The sequence below is a fragment of the Carcharodon carcharias genome, chromosome 11 (assembly GCF_017639515.1).
Source record: "Carcharodon carcharias isolate sCarCar2 chromosome 11, sCarCar2.pri, whole genome shotgun sequence".
Lineage (NCBI taxonomy): Eukaryota > Metazoa > Chordata > Chondrichthyes > Lamniformes > Lamnidae > Carcharodon > Carcharodon carcharias.
Window position 1 is genome coordinate 76,967,297 of NC_054477.1, and position 18,637 is coordinate 76,985,933.

At 44.9% G+C, this 18,637-nt stretch overlaps 1 protein-coding gene across 3 annotated transcripts in view; it reads left to right on the plus strand.

Moving 5' to 3' along the window:
• Positions 1–18,637, plus strand: part of rev1 (REV1 DNA directed polymerase) — a 136,274-nt gene that overhangs the window by 63,265 nt on the left and 54,372 nt on the right. For all 3 annotated transcript variants that reach the window (XM_041199005.1, XM_041199006.1, XM_041199007.1), the window contains one exon: positions 11,619–11,791. In XM_041199005.1, the coding sequence (XP_041054939.1) occupies positions 11,619–11,791 (173 nt within the window). The remainder of the gene's footprint in view (positions 1–11,618; positions 11,792–18,637) is intronic.

Genomic DNA, 18,637 nt, shown 5'->3' on the forward strand with positions numbered 1-18,637 from the left:
TTATAATGCTCCTTTGGACATTTTATTATGTTAAAGATGCATAAAAAGAACAGTTTGGTGTAGTTGTTGTCCAGATATCTTGGCACAGTTGTAACAACCAGTTAATGAACAGAGAACTCCCTTAGTTGATTTTAGCAAGTCAGTATGGATCAATTTGAAAAGCTCTCCTCTGTCCAGTCTTTTTGAGATAACCATGTTTGGCCAGAGCCAGCATTGGTCCATCTCAAAGTTCTTTTCTGTCTAAAGTGATTTTTCCCTCTCGAGAATCTGTGTGTATACCTTATTTCTGGGAGTCTGATGTCAATCATTTATTCAATTGTCCATTAGCAGATATTCAAGGTCCTCCTATTTCCGTTGAAAACCAATGAAGTCATCATGTGATTCATCACTTACCAGTACGTCCTACTTAATCTTCATATTAATAAAAAGCAAAATCCTGCAGATACTGGAGATCTGAAATAAAAACAAAGTGCTGGAAAAACTCAACTTTGGCAGCATCTGTGGAAAGAGAAAGAGAGTTAATGTTTTGAGTCCAATATGACTCTTCTTCAGAACTGAGGAACTGGAACTGCAATCATCCAGACAAGTAAAGTGTATTCCATCACACTTCTCACTTGTGATTTATAGATGGTGGACAGGCTTTGTTAGTCAGGAGGGTAAGTTATTTGCCGAAGAATACCCAGCCTCTGACTTGCTTTTGTAGCCACTATAATGTCATGGGGAGATGGTTAGATTCCCTCTTTCTGGAGATGAGCATTGTCTGGCACTTGTGGCATATATGTCACGTGCCATTTATCTGCCTTAGCCTGAATCTTGTCCAGGCCTTGTGCGGGCATTGTTGGCTTCTGTATCTGAGGAGTTGCAAATGGTACTGAACTGTGCAATCATCAACAAACATCCCACTTCTGATCTTATGATGGAGGGAAGGTCATTGATGAAGCAACTAAAGATGCTTAGGCCTAGGATATTGGACTAAAGAACTCCTACAGCATCGTCCTGGAACTAAGATGATTGCTTTCCAACAAACATTGTGTTTGTGCAAGATATGACTCCAATCAGTGGAAAGTTTTTCCTAATTCTGATTAACTTCAATTTTGATAGAACCCTATACCACACAAGGATAAATGCTGCCTTGGTATCAGGGTAGTTACTCTCACCTCATCTCTTGAATTCAGCTCTTTTGACCATGTATGGACCAAGGTTGTAATGAAGTCTGGAGGCAAGTGGCCCTGGCAGAACCCAAACTGAGCATCAGTGAGCAGGGTTTTGTTGAGTAAATACCGCTTGACAGCTCTCTCAATGACTCTGTCCATTGTTTTGCTGATATCAAGTCTGAAGGTGACAGTGGCATGGAAAAAGGTTTTTGTCAGCTGTCAGCAAGGCAGGTATAGAGGTTGGTTAGAGTGATGGATTGGATCTGGGTTGGGTTTGAATCTTACTTTTGGATTGGGCAGGATATTGATATTGTGTATCATCAGATTCAGCTTGTGTTGGAAGAGGGATAACATTGACATCAGACTTGTGGAGTGGAGCAGGATGACATCAGTCTTGATTATAATGAAGTAGAAAAGTTCTGGTTCATCCATTATTGAATGTCAGGCAGGTAATGAAGGAGCAGAACAGGGATCAGAATATAGGCTCATAGTGGGACAGTAATGTTACGCATCAATTACATACAGCTAATCCCATGCTATGGATATCAGTGAAGAATTCAACAACAACAAATTGTATTTATATAGTATATTAAACAAAAAATGAACTAACACATTTACACAGGGCATTATAAAACAAAATAAGCAATATAAAACAAACTGAACCACTTGAGATATTGGGGCAGGTGACAAAAGCTAGGTCTAAGTGATCAGTTTTAGGGAGTTAGGGGGAAAGTGAGTTAGATGAAGAGAGATTTAGGGGGGAAATTCCAGAGCTTGGGGCTCAGGCAGTGAGGGCACATCTATGATGTTGGAACAATTTAAATTAGGGATGCTAAAGAGGCCAGAATTGGTGGAGCGCAGGTGTCCCAGATAGTTATGGGGCTGCAGGAGATAATGGCCCATAACCTCCGAGCTCTGGGGCATCATAACTGCGGGGTGGTGGGGGGAGGTGGGGGGGGGGGGGGGGGGGGAGACTCCAAATATGAGCTCGGGAGCCCCCCCGGCAAGTCCTCTGATAAGGATTGCACAGCAATTGCCTGAAAGTTCAAAATTTCGCTGGGCAATTGCCCTGCAATCAGAACCATCTGAAAGGTGAGGTGAATAGTGATTGCTGTTGGCATCAAGGCAGCATTTGACCGAGTGTAGCAACAAGGAGCCCAAGCAAAACTGGAGTCAGTGGGAATCAGGGGAAAAACCCTCCACTGGTTGGAGTCATGCCTAGCGCAAAGGAAGACAGTTATGGTTGTTGAAGGTCAATCATCTCAGTTCCAGGACGTCGCTACAGGAGTTCCTCAGGGTAGTGTCCTAGGCCCAACTACTATCTTCAGCTGCTTCATCAATGACCTTCCTTCCATCATAACGTCAGAAGTGGCGATGGTCGCTGATGATTAAACAATGCTCAACACCATTTGTGACTCCTCAGATACTGAAGCAGTCCATGCCCAAATGCAGCAAGACCTGGACAATATACAGGTTTGGGCTGACAAGTGGCAAGTAACATTCGCACCACACAAGTGCCAGGCAATGACCATCTCCAACAAAAGAGAATCTAATCATCGTCCCTTGACATTCAATGGTATTACCATAGCTGAATCCCCCACTGTCAACATCCTGGGGGTTACCATTGACCAGAAACTGAACTGGACTACACACATAAATAATGTGGCTGCAAGAGCAGGTCAGAGGCCAGGAACCCGGCAGCAAGTCACTCACCTGACTCCCCAAAGCCTGTCCACCATCTACAAGACGTAAGTCAGGAGCATGATGCAATACTCCCCACTTGCCTGGATGAATGCAGCTCCTACAACACTCAAGAAGCTTCACACCATCCAGGACAAAGTAGCCCACTTAGTTGGCATCCCTTCCACAAACATTCACTCCCTCCACCACTGACGAGCAATAGCAGCAGTGTGTACCATCTAAAGATGCATTGCAGAAACTCACCAATGCTTCTTAGACAGCACCTTCCAAACCCACGACCACTACCATTTAGAAGGACAAGGGCAGCAGATAGATGGGAACACCAGGACTTGGAAGTTCCCCTCCAAGTCACGCACCATCCTGACTTAGAAATATATCACTGTTCCTTCACTGTCGTTGAGCCAAAATCCTGGAACCCTCTCCCTGACAGCACTATGGGTGGATTTGCACCACATGAACTGCAGCAGTTCAAGGAGGCAGCTCACCACCACCTTCTCAAGGGTAATTAGTGATGGGCAATAAATGCTGGCCTGGGCAATAAATGCTGGCCTAGCCAGCGAAGCCCACATCTTGTAAATGAATTTTAAAAAGCACAATTTAAGTTTCAAATGGAAGTTTGAACTTCCCAGACAATTGCTGTGCAAGCCTTACTTGGGGACTGGTCAGGGGGGGGTTCCCCAGCTCATCTTTGGGGTAGCCCACCCTCCCCACCACAGTTATGATGCCCCAGAGCTCGGAAGTTATGGTCAATTATCTCCTGCAACCCCACAACTATTTGGGACAGTTGGTTCTAGCTGTCTTACCAGAATAGTTACCCAGGAAAGGTTAGAAGAAGTAAAACCACTTCTAACTCCTGGGTAACTATGGTACTGATGTCCCCCCCTGATCGCGACACCCACCCTATACCAATCCTAAACAAAAACAGAATTACCTGGGAAAACTCAGCAGGTCTGGCAGCATCGGCGGAGAAGAAAAGAGTTGACGTTTCGAGTCCTCATGACCCTTCGACAGAACTTGAGTTTGAGTCCAAGAAAGAGTTGAAATATAAGCTGGTTTAAGGTGTGTGTGTGGGGGGCGGAGAGAGAGAGAGAGGTGGAGTGGGGATGTGGTTGTAGGGACAAACAAGCAGTGGTAGAAGCAGATCATCAAAGATGTCAACAACAATAGTACAAAAGAACACATAGGTGTTAAAGTTGGTGATATTATCTAAACGAATGTGCTAATTAAGAATGGATGGTAGGGCACTCAAGGTATAGCTCTAGTGGGGGTGGGGAGAGCATAAAAGATGTAAAAAAAAATTATTTTTTTTTCCCCTATAATCGAAATAGGTGGGAAAAGGAAAATCTATATAATTTATTGGAAAAAAAAAAGGAAGGGGGAAACAGAAAGGGGGTGGGGATGGGGGAGGGAGCTCACGACCTAAAGTTGTTGAATTCAATATTCAGTCCGGATGGCTGTAAAGTGCCTAGTTGGAAGATGAGGTGTTGTTCCTCCAGTTTGCGTTGGGCTTCACTGGAACAATGCAGCAAGCCAAGGACAGACATGTGGGCAAGAGAGCAGGGTGGAGTGTTAAAATGGCAAGCGACAGGGAGGTTTGGGTCATTCTTGCGGACAGACCGCAGGTGTTCTGCAAAGCGGTCGCCCGGTTTACGTTTGGTCTCTCCAATGTAGAGGAGACCACATTGGGAGCAACGAATGCAGTAGACTAAGTTGGGGGAAATGCAAGTGAAATGCTGCTTCACTTGAAAGGAATGTTTGGGTCCTTGGACGGTGAGGAGAGAGGAAGTGAAGGGGCAGGTGTTGCATCTTTTGCGTGGGCATGGGGTGGTGCCGTAGGAGGGGGTTGAGGCGTAGGGGGTGATGGAGGAGTGGACCAGGGTGTCCCGGAGGGAGCGATCCCTACGGAATGCCGATAAGGGGGGGTGAAGGGAAGATGTGTTTGGTGGTGGCATCATGCTGGAGTTGGCGGAAATGTCGGAGGATGATCCTTTGAATGCGGAGGCTGGTGGGGTGATAAGTGAGAACAAGGGGGACCCTATCATGTTTCAGGGAGGGAGGAGAAGGCGTGAGGGCGGATGCGCGGGAGATGGGCCGGACACGGTTGAGGGCCCTGTCAACGACCGTGGGTGGAAAACCTCGGTTAAGGAAGAAGGAGGACATGTCAGAGGAACTGTTTTTGAAGGTAGCATCATCGGAACAGATGCGACGGAGGCGAAGGAACTGAGAGAATGGGATGGAGTCCTTACAGGAAGCGGGGTGTGAGGAGCTGTAGTCGAGATAGCTGTGGGAGTCGGTGGGTTTGTAATGGATATTGGTGGACAGTCTATCACCAGAGATTGAGACAGAGAGGTCAAGGAAGGGAAGGGAAGTGTCAGAGATGGACCACGTGAAAATGATGGAGGGGTGGAGATTGGAAGCAAAATTAATAAATTTTTCCAAGTCCCGACGAGAGCATGAAGCGGCACCGAAGTAATCATCGATGTACCGGAGAAAGAGTTGTGGAAGGGGGCCGGAGTAGGACTGGAACAAGGAATGTTCCACATACCCCATAAAGAGACAGGCATAGCTGGAGCCCATGCGGGTACCCATAGCCACACCTTTTATTTGGAGGAAGTGAGAAGAGTTGAAGGAGAAATTGTTCAGCGTGAGAACAAGTTCAGCCAGACGGAGGAGAGTAGTGGTGGATGGGGATTGTTCGGGCCTCTGTTCGAGGAAGAACTAAGGGCCCTCAGACCATCCTGGTGGGGGATGGAGGTGTAGAGGGATTGGACGTCCATGGTGAAGAGGAAGCGGTTGGGGCCAGGGAACTGGAAATTGTTGATGTGACGTAAGGTGTCAGAGGAATCACGGATGTAGGTGGGAAGGGACTGGACAAGGGGAGAGAGAAGGGTGTCAAGATAACGAGAAATGAGTTCTGTGGGGCAGGAGCAAGCTGAGACGATCGGTCTACCGGGGCAGTTCTGTTTGTGGATTTTGGGTAGGAGATAGAAGCGGGCCGTCCGAGGTTGGGCGACTATCAGGTTGGAAGCTGTGGGAGGGAGATCCCCAGAGGAGATGAGGTCAGTGACAGTCCTGGAAACAATAGCTTGATGTTCAGTGGTGGGGTCATGGTCCAGGGAGAGGTAGAAGGAAGTGTCTGCGAGTTGACGCTCAGCCTCCGCGAGGTAGAGGTCAGTGCGCCAGACAACAACAGCACCAGGTCCAACCCTGACATTGTCATCAAACCCGCTGACAAGGGTGGTGCTGTTGTTGTCTGGCGCACTGACCTCTACCTCGCGGAGGCTGAGCGTCAACTCGCAGACACTTCCTCCTACCTCTCCCTGGACCATGACCCCACCACTGAACATCAAGCCATTGTTTCCAGGACTGTCACTGACCTCATCTCCTCTGGGGATCTCCCTCCCACAGCTTCCAACCTGATAGTCGCCCAACCTCGGACGGCCCGCTTCTATCTCCTACCCAAAATCCACAATCAGAACTGCCCTGGTAGACCGATCGTCTCAGCTTGCTCCTGCCCCACAGAACTCATTTCTCGTTATCTTGACTCCCTTCTCTCTCCCCTTGTCCAGTCCCTTCCCACCTACATCCGTGATTCCCCTGACACCTTACGTCACATCAACAATTTCCAGTTCCCTGGCCCCAACCGCTTCCTCTTCACCATGGACGTCCAATCCCTCTACACCTCCATCCCCCACCAGGATGGTCTGAGGGCCCTTAGCTTCTTCCTCGAACAGAGGCCCAAACAATCCCCATCCACCACTACTCTCCTCTGTCTGGCTGAACTTGTTCTCACGCTGAACAATTTCTCCTTCAACTCCTCTCACTTCCTCCAAATAAAAGGTGTGGCAATGGGTACCCACATGGGCCCCAGCTATGCCTGTCTCTTTATGGGATATGTGGAACATTCCTTGTTCCAGTCCTACTCCGGCCCCCTTCCACAACTCTTTCTCCGGTACATCGATGATTACTTCGGTGCCGCTTCATGCTCTCGTCGGGACTTGGAAAAATTTATTAATTTTGCTTCCAATCTCCACCCCTCCATCATTTTCACGTGGTCCATCTCTGACACTTCCCTTCCCTTCCTTGACCTCTCTGTCTCAATCTCTGGTGATAGACTGTCCACCAATATCCATTACAAACCCACCGACTCCCACAGCTATCTTGACTACAGCTCCTCACACCCCGCTTCCTGTAAGGACTCCATCCCATTCTCTCAGTCCCTTCGTCTCCGTCGCATCTGTTCCGATGATGCTACCTTCAAAAACAGTTCTTCTGACATGTCCTCCTTCTTCCTTAACCGAGGTTTTCCACCCACGGTCGTTGACAGGGCCCTCAACCGTGTCCGGCCCATCTCCCGCGCATCCGCCCTCACGCCTTCTCCTCCCTCCCAGAAACATGATAGGGTCCCCCTTGTCCTCACTTATCACCCCACCAGCCTCCGCATTCAAAGGATCATCCTCCGCCATTTCCGCCAACTCCAGCATGATGCCACCACCAAACACATCTTCCCTTCACCCCCCCTATCGGCATTCCGTAGGGATCGCTCCCCCCGGGACACCCTGGTCCACTCCTCCATCACCCCCTACTCCTCAACCCCCTCCTATGGCACCACCCCATGCCCACGCAAAAGATGCAACACCTGCCCCTTCACTTCCTCTCTCCTCACCGCCCAAGGACGCAAACACTCCTTTCAAGTGAAGCAGCATTTCACTTGCATTTCCCCCAACTTAGTCTACTGCTTTCGTTGCTCCCAATGTGGTCTCCCCTACATTGGAGAGACCAAACGTAAACTGGGCGACCGCTTTGCAGAACACCTGCGGTCTGTCCGCAAGAATGACCCAAACCTCCCTGTCGCTTGCCATTTTAACACTCCACCCTGCTCTCTTGCCCACATGTCTGTCCTTGGCTTGCTGCATTGTTCCAGTGAAGCCCAACGCAAACTGGAGGAACAACACCTCATCTTCCGACTAGGCACTTTACAGCCATCCGGACTGAATATTGAATTCAACAACTTTAGGTCGTGAGCTCCCTCCCCCATCCCCACCCCCTTTCTGTTTCCCCCTTCCTTTTCTTTTTTTTTCCAATAAATTATATAGATTTTCCTTTTCCCACCTATTTCCATTACAGGGGGAAAGAAAAATAATTTTTTTTTTACATCTTTTATGCTCTCCCCACCCCCACTAGAGCTATACCTTGAGTGCCCTACCATCCATTCTTAATTAGCACATTCGTTTAGATGATATCACCAACTTTAACTTTAACACCTATGTGTTCTTTTGTACTATTGTTGTTGACATCTTTTGATGATCTGCTTCTATCACTGCTTGTTTGTCCCTACAACCACACCCCCACTCCACCTCTCTCTCTCTCTCTCTATCTCCGCACCCCCACACACACACCTTAAACCAGCTTATATTTCAACTCTTTCTTGGACTCGAACTCAAGTTCTGTCGAAGGGTCATGAGGACTCGAAACGTCAACTCTTTTCTTCTCCACCGATGCTGCCAGACCTGCTGAGTTTTCCCAGGTAATTCTGTTTTTGTTTTTGTTTTGGATTTCCAGCATCTGCAGTTTTTTTGTTTTTATCTCTGTACCAATCCTACCCACTTACATTACAAACTTACCTTCTCCTGACTTCTGAAAGTGGCTGGACCTTTAAGCTTACCTGCTTTACGGCAGCTAGTACTGTGAAAAAGCGGGCGTGGCTTCCTTACCTCCAACTCTCTAACCATCGACATAAGGCCTCAGGAACACACTGCACTGGACAGTTCTCACCCAGCCTGAGTTGGAAGGTCGGGCGAGAAAACAATGGCTGAATTTCCAGGTAAGAAACTGGGAACAGAGTGACAACCCCACCCTGATTGCCACTCCATGGAAACTCAGGCCCAATATATTATTCCTCAGATATATGAAGAATATAAGTGACCGGGGAGAGACCCTTAGTGCAAGACAGATGTATCCTATTGGGAATGTGTCAAGAAGCCATTAGAGGAAAGGTTAGTCACATTGTTGAGGCAGGTAAGAGTAGAACCAAATGAGATTGCCAAAGATGGACAATAGAACAGCAGCATTTGGAGCAGATGGAATGGTCAACCATGCGAAAAATTCAGGGAAGCAAATCATACCAGATTTTGAGCAAGGTAGTCTGGTAGACAAACCAGACTGAAGGGCTGGAAGAGATGTGCAAGAGGTGGATGGTGATAAAGAGTTCATAAGTCTTAGGAAGGAAGAGGATGTTTGTGATGAAGTGGCAATTACAGTGGATGTATGGATCAAGGATGGGGCTTTTAAGGAGTTGGTGATGATGGCAGTTTTGAAAGTGTGCTGGTTAGTGTCTGAAGGGAAAGAGAGACTGCCTCTTTGACATAATATTGAGTGGTCAGCACACAAGGGTCGACAGAAAGTAGGTAATAAATTTCAGTGAAATGATTAATCTTAGAGATTTGGGAAGAAGTTGTTGAGGATTATGAGGTGAGGAATGTTGGGAGTTGTCAATGCTGTGACTGCCAGTTGTGATGATGATAAATGGAGGTTGCAGGAGAGTTGGACATACAAGGTGGCTTTCGAAGAACAGCAAACATGAGCTTATGGATTTCTTAGTCATTTAAATTGAGACATTGCATCCATTGTAATGCCTCCACAGCTTCAATTGTTGCTGTTGCTCCCAAAACAATGCCCCTAACCATTCCTGTGCTAGACTTGAAGCATATTTGTTTTCTCCCTTATTCTCTTTTTCTCTGTCTCTAGATCACAGTGTAAATGGTTCCCTCTACCATCATCATCCCCTTAAAAAAAAGCCCTTGATCTCTCTAGTCTTTTTAACTTCCTTCCCATTTCCAACCTACCTTTCCACTCTAAAATCCTTGAATGTATTGTTGCTTCAAAGCTTTGTGCAATTACTCACCACATTGCCACCTTTGCGCCCTTCCAAATCCATTGTCTGTGCTTCCCATAGCACCAAACTGGCCTCATCTAAAATAACAAACAGCATTTTTTGTAACAGTGAACACAAAATGCTGGGAACACTAAACAAGTTAAGAGATATCTGTGAAGAGAGATACTCAGTTTGAGTTCTGTCAGAGTTACTTGGCTCCAGACCTCATTACCTCCTTGGTCCAAACATGGACTAAGGAGCTGAATTCCAGAAGTGAGACTGACTGTCCTCAAGAACAAAGCAGCATTTGACCAAATGTGGCATCAAGGAGCCCTAGTAAAATCAAGGTCAATGGAAATAAGGTGGGTGGAATTCTCCATTGGCTGGAATCAGACCTAGCACAAAGTCGTGGTTGTGCTTGTTGGAGGCCAATCATCTCAACCCTAGAACATTGCTGTAGGAGTTTCACAGGGCAGTATACTAGGCCCAACCATCTTCAGCTGTTTCATCAATGACCTTCCCTGATGATTGCACAGTATTCAGTTCCATTCCCAAGTTCTCAAATAATGAAGGAGTTAGTGCCTGCATACAGCAAGACCTGGACAAAATTCAGACTCGGACTGACAAGTGGCAAGTAGCATTTATGCTACACGAGTACCAGGCAATGACCATCTCCAACAAGAGAGAATCTAATCATTTCCCCTTGACATTTAACAGCATTGCCATCACTGAATCCCCCACCATCAACATCCTGAGGTCACCCTTGACCAAAAATTTAATTGGACCAGCCACGTAAATACTGTGGCTACAGGAGCAAGTCAGAGGCTGAGGGCATTCTGTGGAAAGTAACTCACCTCTTGTCTAACAAACCCTGTCCACCACCTACAAGGCACAAGCCAGAAATGTGATGGAATACACCCCACTTTCTGGGATGAGTACAACTCCAACACTCAAAGCTTGACACTGCCCAAAACAAAGCAGTCTGCTTAATTGGCACCCTGTCCATCATTTTAAATATTCACACTCTACACCACTGTGGCATATGTGGGCAGCAGTGAGTTGCACTGCAGCAACTCGCCAAGATTTCTTCCAACACTTTCCAAAGGCGGGACCTCTACCACCCAGAAGCACAAGCCTACAGATGCATGGGAACACTGCCACACTCAAGTATCCCTCCAAGTATCTCAATTCTGACATTGAGATATGTCACTGTTCCTTTATCGTCACTTGGTCAAAAGCCTGGAACTCCCTATAGAACAGCAATATTGGTGTGCCCACACTACATGTACTGCAGTCACTCTAGAAACAGTTCACCAACATCTTCTCAAAGATAATTAAGGATCTGCATTGGTGCTGGCTTTGCCAGTGACTCCCACACCTCATGAAAGAATAATAATAAAAATATTGGGTTAAATTTTCAGATCGTTGACCTGAAGTATTAACCATGTTTCTCTCGCCACTGATGCTCGTAAGCTTGTAGCCAGCTTGAGACAGTAATAAAAAATATGACTTTCAACATAACAGGAAGGCTAGAAAATGGAAAGGGGAACCCCCTACATAAACCAGAAAATGTAAAGTATGGTTAATGCTGTAACTCTGAGGATCATTATTCTCCATGTAACTCAACTTACATTTTGAAGCAAGGTTTCATAATTTTAGACAGTAGCCATGTCATCCTGTTTTCACATATGTTTGAAACTTTAAACAAATATTTATATATTATAAAGCACTTTGCAATGATTTTCTATATATGTAAAGACTGTTGACAAATTAGAGGTTGGAAGCCATGAGCAAGTGAGTATTTGTAAGTTTTGTTTCTGCTTGTGTGCAAGTCATTTTTGTACTAAAAGTTTGAATGGTAATATTCTTGTCATCTTTCCCCCTTTCAGACTAAAGAGGCTGAGGTGTTTCTTCTCAACCTTGCAGAGGAGATCCAGCGGCGACTAGAAATATCTGGAATGAAAGGGAAGCGTCTAACTCTTAAAGTAATGATAAGAAAAGCTGGTGCACCTACAGAACCGGCTAAGTTTGGTGGGCATGGAGTTTGTGACAATGTTACCAGGTATGGTGAATTACATATGGTCATTTCTAAACTAAATCACTTATGTTATGCCAATTAGACAGGCATTGTAAAGTTAAATTCACTGATTAGCTACCTTAAATTCAAAATCATTGTAGCAGTTTACTTGAAGATTGAATCTAAAGCTAAATGAGTATTGAAATTTTTGCTGTTAAACCTGCCAGCCATTAGAATAATTATTTCTACTGTTCATAACAATTAAATTGAATGAGGATCAGCATATGCTATCATTATTTTGTTCTGCTAATCATCAGTTCTCCTCTGATTCTGACTTTTCTTGCTAGCAACTATCAAGTCAAAATACACTATATAATTATGAACACAATAGAGTAGGCTGGAATTATAGATTTTAAAAATGTATACGAGAGATTATTGCGTGAAAAAGAACTCAAATCAACATAGCATTGGCTGCAAACTGTTCCTTGATTGCAATTTGAGAATATTTAAATAAAAGCAGCTTAATGGTACTTTTTTAAGACATGCAATTCCATATGTAATGAATTCCAATCTCATTGCGTTGCCTGATGGATATAGTGATTTGAAGATGAATTATTGCTCCAGAAAATGTTAGTAAAATAAGAAAGGTGAATCAGTGCAGCTCCTACAAAGCTCCCCAAAGACTATTTCAAAAATGGTTTGTGTGGTGTAGCGAACCAAGTGGTGAATTAAAAATATGTAAATTTTCCAGATGTGTGTTTTTATGGTATATGAGGAACTTAAAACTTCTGAAAGTTCTGAAGTTTGAACAGTGTCACTAGAAGCTGCCATTCAGTTGTGGTCCTACTGATTTGAGGGCTAACTCTGTTTCGAAAAGATCATGGGAACTTTGTGTATCCTGCCAGAAGTTTAGATATATTTTTGAATCATATCGTGACATCCCATTCTGTAACAACTTGATGAGATGAGTGAACTGAATGACTGACGTTTTCTTATGCCAATTCAACTGGTGTTATTTCTGTTTTCTAAATATTTTATGTTTTAAGTATGGATGCAGAAACTAATCAAGAAAGCTTAATGGAATGCTTTTTTTATATATCTAATGGGCAAGAATGCAAGGAGTTAGAAGCTACATCTATACAAAGCCCTGGTTAGATCACACCTGGAGTACCATTTGTTCAGTTCTGGGCACCACACCTTTGGAAGAATATATTGGCCTTGTAGGAAGTGCAGCGTAGATTTACTAGAATGATGCCAAGGATTAAATTATGAGGCAAGATTGCACAGACTAGGGTTGTATTCCCAGGATTTTAGAAGATGAGGGGGTGATTTGGTTGAAATTTTCAAGATATTACGGAGAATTGATGAGTGTTTAGAGAGAAACTATTATAGCAGATTGGGGATTCTACATATCCTAAAATTAGAGCCAGTCCTTTCAAGATTTAAGTTAGGAACTATTCTGTATAGAAAGGGTGGTAGTAGTTTAGAACTTTTATTTTTCAACTAGGGCGGCAGTGGGGTAGTAGTAATGTCACTGGACTAGTAATCCAGAGGCCCACCATGACAGGTCAAAAAATTAACAAAAAATCTGGAATTAAAAGCTAGTCTCAGTAATGGTAACCATGAAACCATTGTTGGTTCTTGTAAAAACCCATCTTGTACACAAATGCCCATCTGCTGTCCTTACCTGGTCTGGCCTAAATGTGACTCCACACTCACAGCAATATGTTGACTCTTAAATGCCCTCTGAAATGGCTTAGCAAGCAACTCAGTTGTATCAAACTGCTACAAAGCCAAAAAAGACAGACCACCTGGCATTGACCTAGGCACCAGAAGCAACAACGGAAACAACAACAGCATACCCAACCCTATCAACCTTGCAAAGTCCTCCTTACTAACATAAAGGCAAAATACTGCGGATGTTGGAAATCTGAAGCAAAAATAAAAAATGCTGGAAAAACTCAGCAGGTCTGACATATGGAGAAAAAGGCAAAGTTAACATTTCGAGTCCATATGACTCTTCTTCAGAGTTAGCCAGCTGATTCTTTCTCTCCACAGATACTGTCCGACCTGCTGAATTTTACCAGCATTTTTTGTTTTTGGTCCTCCTTTCTAATGTCTGGGGGCTTATGTCAAAATCGGGAGAGCTGTCCCACAGACCTGTCAAGTAATAGTCTGGCATTGGTATGATTCAGTGAGTATGACTATGTCCCAGGCACCACCGTCACCATCGCTTGGTATGTCCTGCCCCAATGTCAGGACAGACCCACCAGAAATGGCAGCACAGTAGCATACAGCCCTGGGAGTCAGGCACATATAACTTAGGAGCATGTGGTGGATAGGCCATTCGGCCCTTCAAGGATGCTCTGCCATTCAATAAGATCATGGCTCATCTGATTGTGGTCTCAACTTTTCTGTCAGCCTCCCATAATGCTTGCCTTCCTTGTTTTTCAAAAATCTATTCAATGATCCAAACTTCACTGCTTTCTGGGCAAGTGAATTCCACACACTAACAGCCATCTGAGAGAAAAAATTCTCCTTATCGCTGTCCTAATAGGGATACCTCTTATTAAACTGTATCCTCTACAAGAGGAAATATTTCCCTGGTATCCACCCTATCAGGTCCCCATAAGCTTTTATATGTTTCAATCAGATCACCTCTCGTTCTTCTAAACTCCAATGATAAAGGCCCAATCTGTTCAATCTTTTTTCATAAGGTAAGCCTGTCATCCCAGGAATGAGATGGAGAGTGGAGTGAACCTTCTCTGAACTGCCTCCAATGCAATTAGATCCCTTTTCAAATAAGGGAAACCAAAACTGTACACAGTTCTTCAGGTGTGGTCTTACCAAATCTCTGTACCGATGTAGTAAAACTTCCTTACTTTTATATTCCATTCTGCTTGTCCTCAACATTGACCCTGAATACCATGAAGTCTCGTGCCATTAGGTCAAACATGGGCAAGGAAACCTCCTGCTAGTTACCACCTACCACCATCATTCCACCTCCCCTGGCTGACAATTCAGTATTACTCCATTTCCATGTTGAACACCAATTAGAGGAAACACTGAGGGTGGCATGGGCGCAGAACCTACTCTGGATGAGAGAGAACATCCATCACCAAGAGTTGTTCAGTAGCACCTTTACTGACTGAGCTGGCTGAGTCCTGAAGAACATAGCTGCTAGACTGGGTCTGTGGCAGTTAGTGAGGGAAGTGACGATAGGGAAAAATCTACTTGGCCTTGTCCTCACCAGTCTACCTGTCACAGATTTCCCTGTCCGTGACACTCTTGATAGGAGTGACCACCGCAAAATCCTTGCGGAGTCAAAGTCCAGTCTTCACATTGAGGATGCCCACCATCATGTTGTGTGGCACCACTGCCGTGCTAAATGAGATAGATTTCAAACGGATCTAGCAACTCAAGACTGGGCATCCATGGCGCTGTGGGCCATCAGCAGCAGCAGAATTGTACGCGAATACAATCTGTAACCTCATGGGATGGTATATCCCCCATTCTACCAGTACCATCAAGCCAGGGGATCAATGCTGATTCAATGAAGGGTGCAGGAGGGGATGCCAGGAGCAGCACCAGGCATACCTAAAAATGAGGTGTCAGCCTACTGAAGCTCCAACACAGGACTACTTGCATGCCAAACAATGGAAGCAGCATGTGATAGACAAAGCTAAGCAATCCCACAATCAACGGATCAGATCTAAGCTCTGCAATCCTGCCACATCCAGTCGGGAATGGTGGAGGACAATGAAACAATTAACTGGAGGAGGAGGCTTCACAAATATCCCCATCCTCAATGATGGGGCAGTTTAGCACATCAGTGCAAAAGGCAAGGCTGAAGCATTTGCAACCATCTTCACCCAGAAATGCTGAGTGCATGATCTATCTCAGCCTTCTTCTGAAGACCTAGCATCACAGATGCCATTCTTCAGCCAATTCAATATCAAGAAATGGCTGAAGACACTGGATCCTGCAAAGTCTATGGCACGTGACACATTCCAGCATTAGCACTGATGATTTGTGCTCCAGATCTAGCTGCACCCCTAGCCGAGTTGCTTCATTACAGCTACAACACTGACATTTACCTGACAATGTGGAGAATTGCCCAGGTATGACCTGTCCACAAAGAGCAAGACAAATCCAAACTGGCCAAAGTATCGCCCCATCAACCTACTCTCGACGATCAGCAAATTGATGGAAAGGTCTGTCGACGGTGCTGTCAAGCGACACTTACTCAGCATTAACCTGCTCACTGACGCTCAGTTTGGGTTCCAGCCGGGCCACTTAGATCCTGAGTTCATTACCGCCTTGGTCTAAACATGGATAAAAGAGCTGAACTCAAGAAGTGAGGTGACAGTGAATGCTCTTGACATCAAGGCAGCATTGATTGAGTGTGGCATCAAGGAACGTCAAGGGGAATCAGGGAAAACTCACCCATGGATTATACCTAGCACAAAGGAAGATAGTTGAACTTATTAAAGGTCAATCATCTCAGTCCCAAGGCATCACAGCAGGTGTTCCTCAGGGTATTGTCCTAGGCACAACCATCTTTAGCTGCTTCATCAATGACCTTCGCTCCATCTTGAGGTTATAAGTGGGAATGTTCGCTGATGATTGCAATATATTCTGCACCATTCACGACTCCTCAGACCCTGATGTTTTCAATGTCCATATTTAGAAACACCTGGACAACATTCAGGCTTGGGCTGATAGCTAGCAAGTAACATTCGCAGCACAGAAGTGCCAGGCAATAATCATCTCCAACAAGAGAGTCTAATCATCTCACCTTAACATTCAATGGTGTTAGCATCACTGAATCCCCCAGTTTCAACTTCCTGGGGGTTACCATTGACCAGAAACTGAACTGGACCAGCCAAATAAATATTGTGGCTACAAGGGCTTGAAATTCTGCAGCGAGTAAAGCTGTCCAAAGCCTATCTACCATCTACACGGCACAAGTCAGGAGTGTGATGGAATACTCTCCACCTGCCTGGACGAGTGCAGCTCCAACAACCCTCAAGAAGCTTGACACCATCCAGGACAAAGCAGAAACTTGATTTGTACCCCATCCACCATCTTAAACATTCACTCCCTCTACCACTAACACACAGTGGCAGCAGTGTACACCATCTGCAATATGCGCTACAGCAACTCACCAAGACTATTTTGACAGCACCTTCCAAACCTGTAACTTCTATTACCTAGAAAGACAAAGGCAGCAGATGCATGGGAACACAACCACGTGCAAGTTCCCCTCCAAGTTACATATCATCTTGACGCGGAACTGTATCATCATTCCTTCACTGTCACTGAGTCAAAATCCAGAACTTCCTTCCTAACAGCACTGTGAGTGTATCTACACCATGGGCTGTAGTGGTTCAAGACAGAGGCTCACTACCACCATCCTCTCTAGGGATGGACAATAAATGCTGGCCTAGCCAGCAATGCCCACATCCCCTGAATGAATAATTTTTTTAAAAAGTACATGCTAGATTAATTTTAAATCTAAGATTGATAGGTTTTTGTTAGCCAAAGGCATTTAGGAATCTGGGGCAAAGGAGTTAGGTCACAGATCAGCCATCGTCTCATTAATGGCAAAACTGGCTAGCAGGGCTAAATGACATACTCCTATATTTAATTTCCTAATATTGTTGGGCAGTAAAATAGTTTGTTTAGTTCCAACCGACACAAAGTCTTAAAGGCTTCTAAAATGCTCTATATAGCATCCTAGGCATCGGCCCAGAAATGGGCCACTTTCGCCATTAAACATATCAATGTTCTTCTCCATGATTCGCCTAACCTAGCCTCCGGAATAATTTATCTCTACATCAGCAACATTTTTCCCACTGTCTTCAATATCACCCTCACAATGAATCTGATGGGTATCTCTGCCATCTCCTGCTCTCAGTGGCCCAGTGTTTAATCCCCTGTCCTCAATATCCAAAGAAATCTGGACCTGCTATTATACACTTTTTATATAAAAGATCAGGTCAGAGGCTGGGAATTTTGTTGTGAGTAACTCACTTCCTGACTCCCCAAAGCCTGTGCACCATCTACAAGACCCAATTCAGGAGCATGATAAAATACTGTTCCCTTTCCTGAACGAGTGCAGCTCCACCAACACTCAAAAAGCTCAACATCATCCGGGACAAAACAGCCAGCTTCATCGGCACCCCATTCATAATCTTAAGTATTCACTCCTTCCACCTCTGATGCACAGTAGCACCTGTGTGTACCATGTATAAGATGCAGTGCAGTAGCTTGCCAAGGCCCCTTAGACAGCATCTTCCAAATACACATTCTCTACCACCTAGAAGGACAAGGTCAGCAAGACGCATGGAAATTCTACCATCTGCAAGTTCCCCTCAAAGTCATGCACCATCCTGGCTTGGAACTATATCGTCATTCCTTTACTGTCTCTGGGTCAGAAACTTGGAACGCCCTTCCTAATAACACTGTGGGTGTACCTACACCAGATAGACTGCAGCCGTTCAAGAAGAAAGCTCATCCACCACCACCTCAACAAATGCTGGCCTTGACAGTTTTGCTCACATCCCATGAAAGAACTTTTTAAAATGCACATACTTGTGTCTGAACCGTTGAGTTTAACTTTCAAACCACATCCTGTTTTGTATGTGCCAATAATTTAATATCAGTATACACAAGAATAAAGCAGCAATATGACATGAAACTGAATTGTGCTCTATTTTTATTTTGTTCTGGCATGAAGGTGATACTAGTATCTAGACACTAGCATTTATTGCCCATTCTTGATAGTTATCCTCAGAAGGTAATGCTGGGCTGCCTTCTAGGAATTTTTTTAAAAATGTAAACTGCCCAGACTAGGTAGGGTTGGCAGATTTCTTTGTCTGAAGGGGT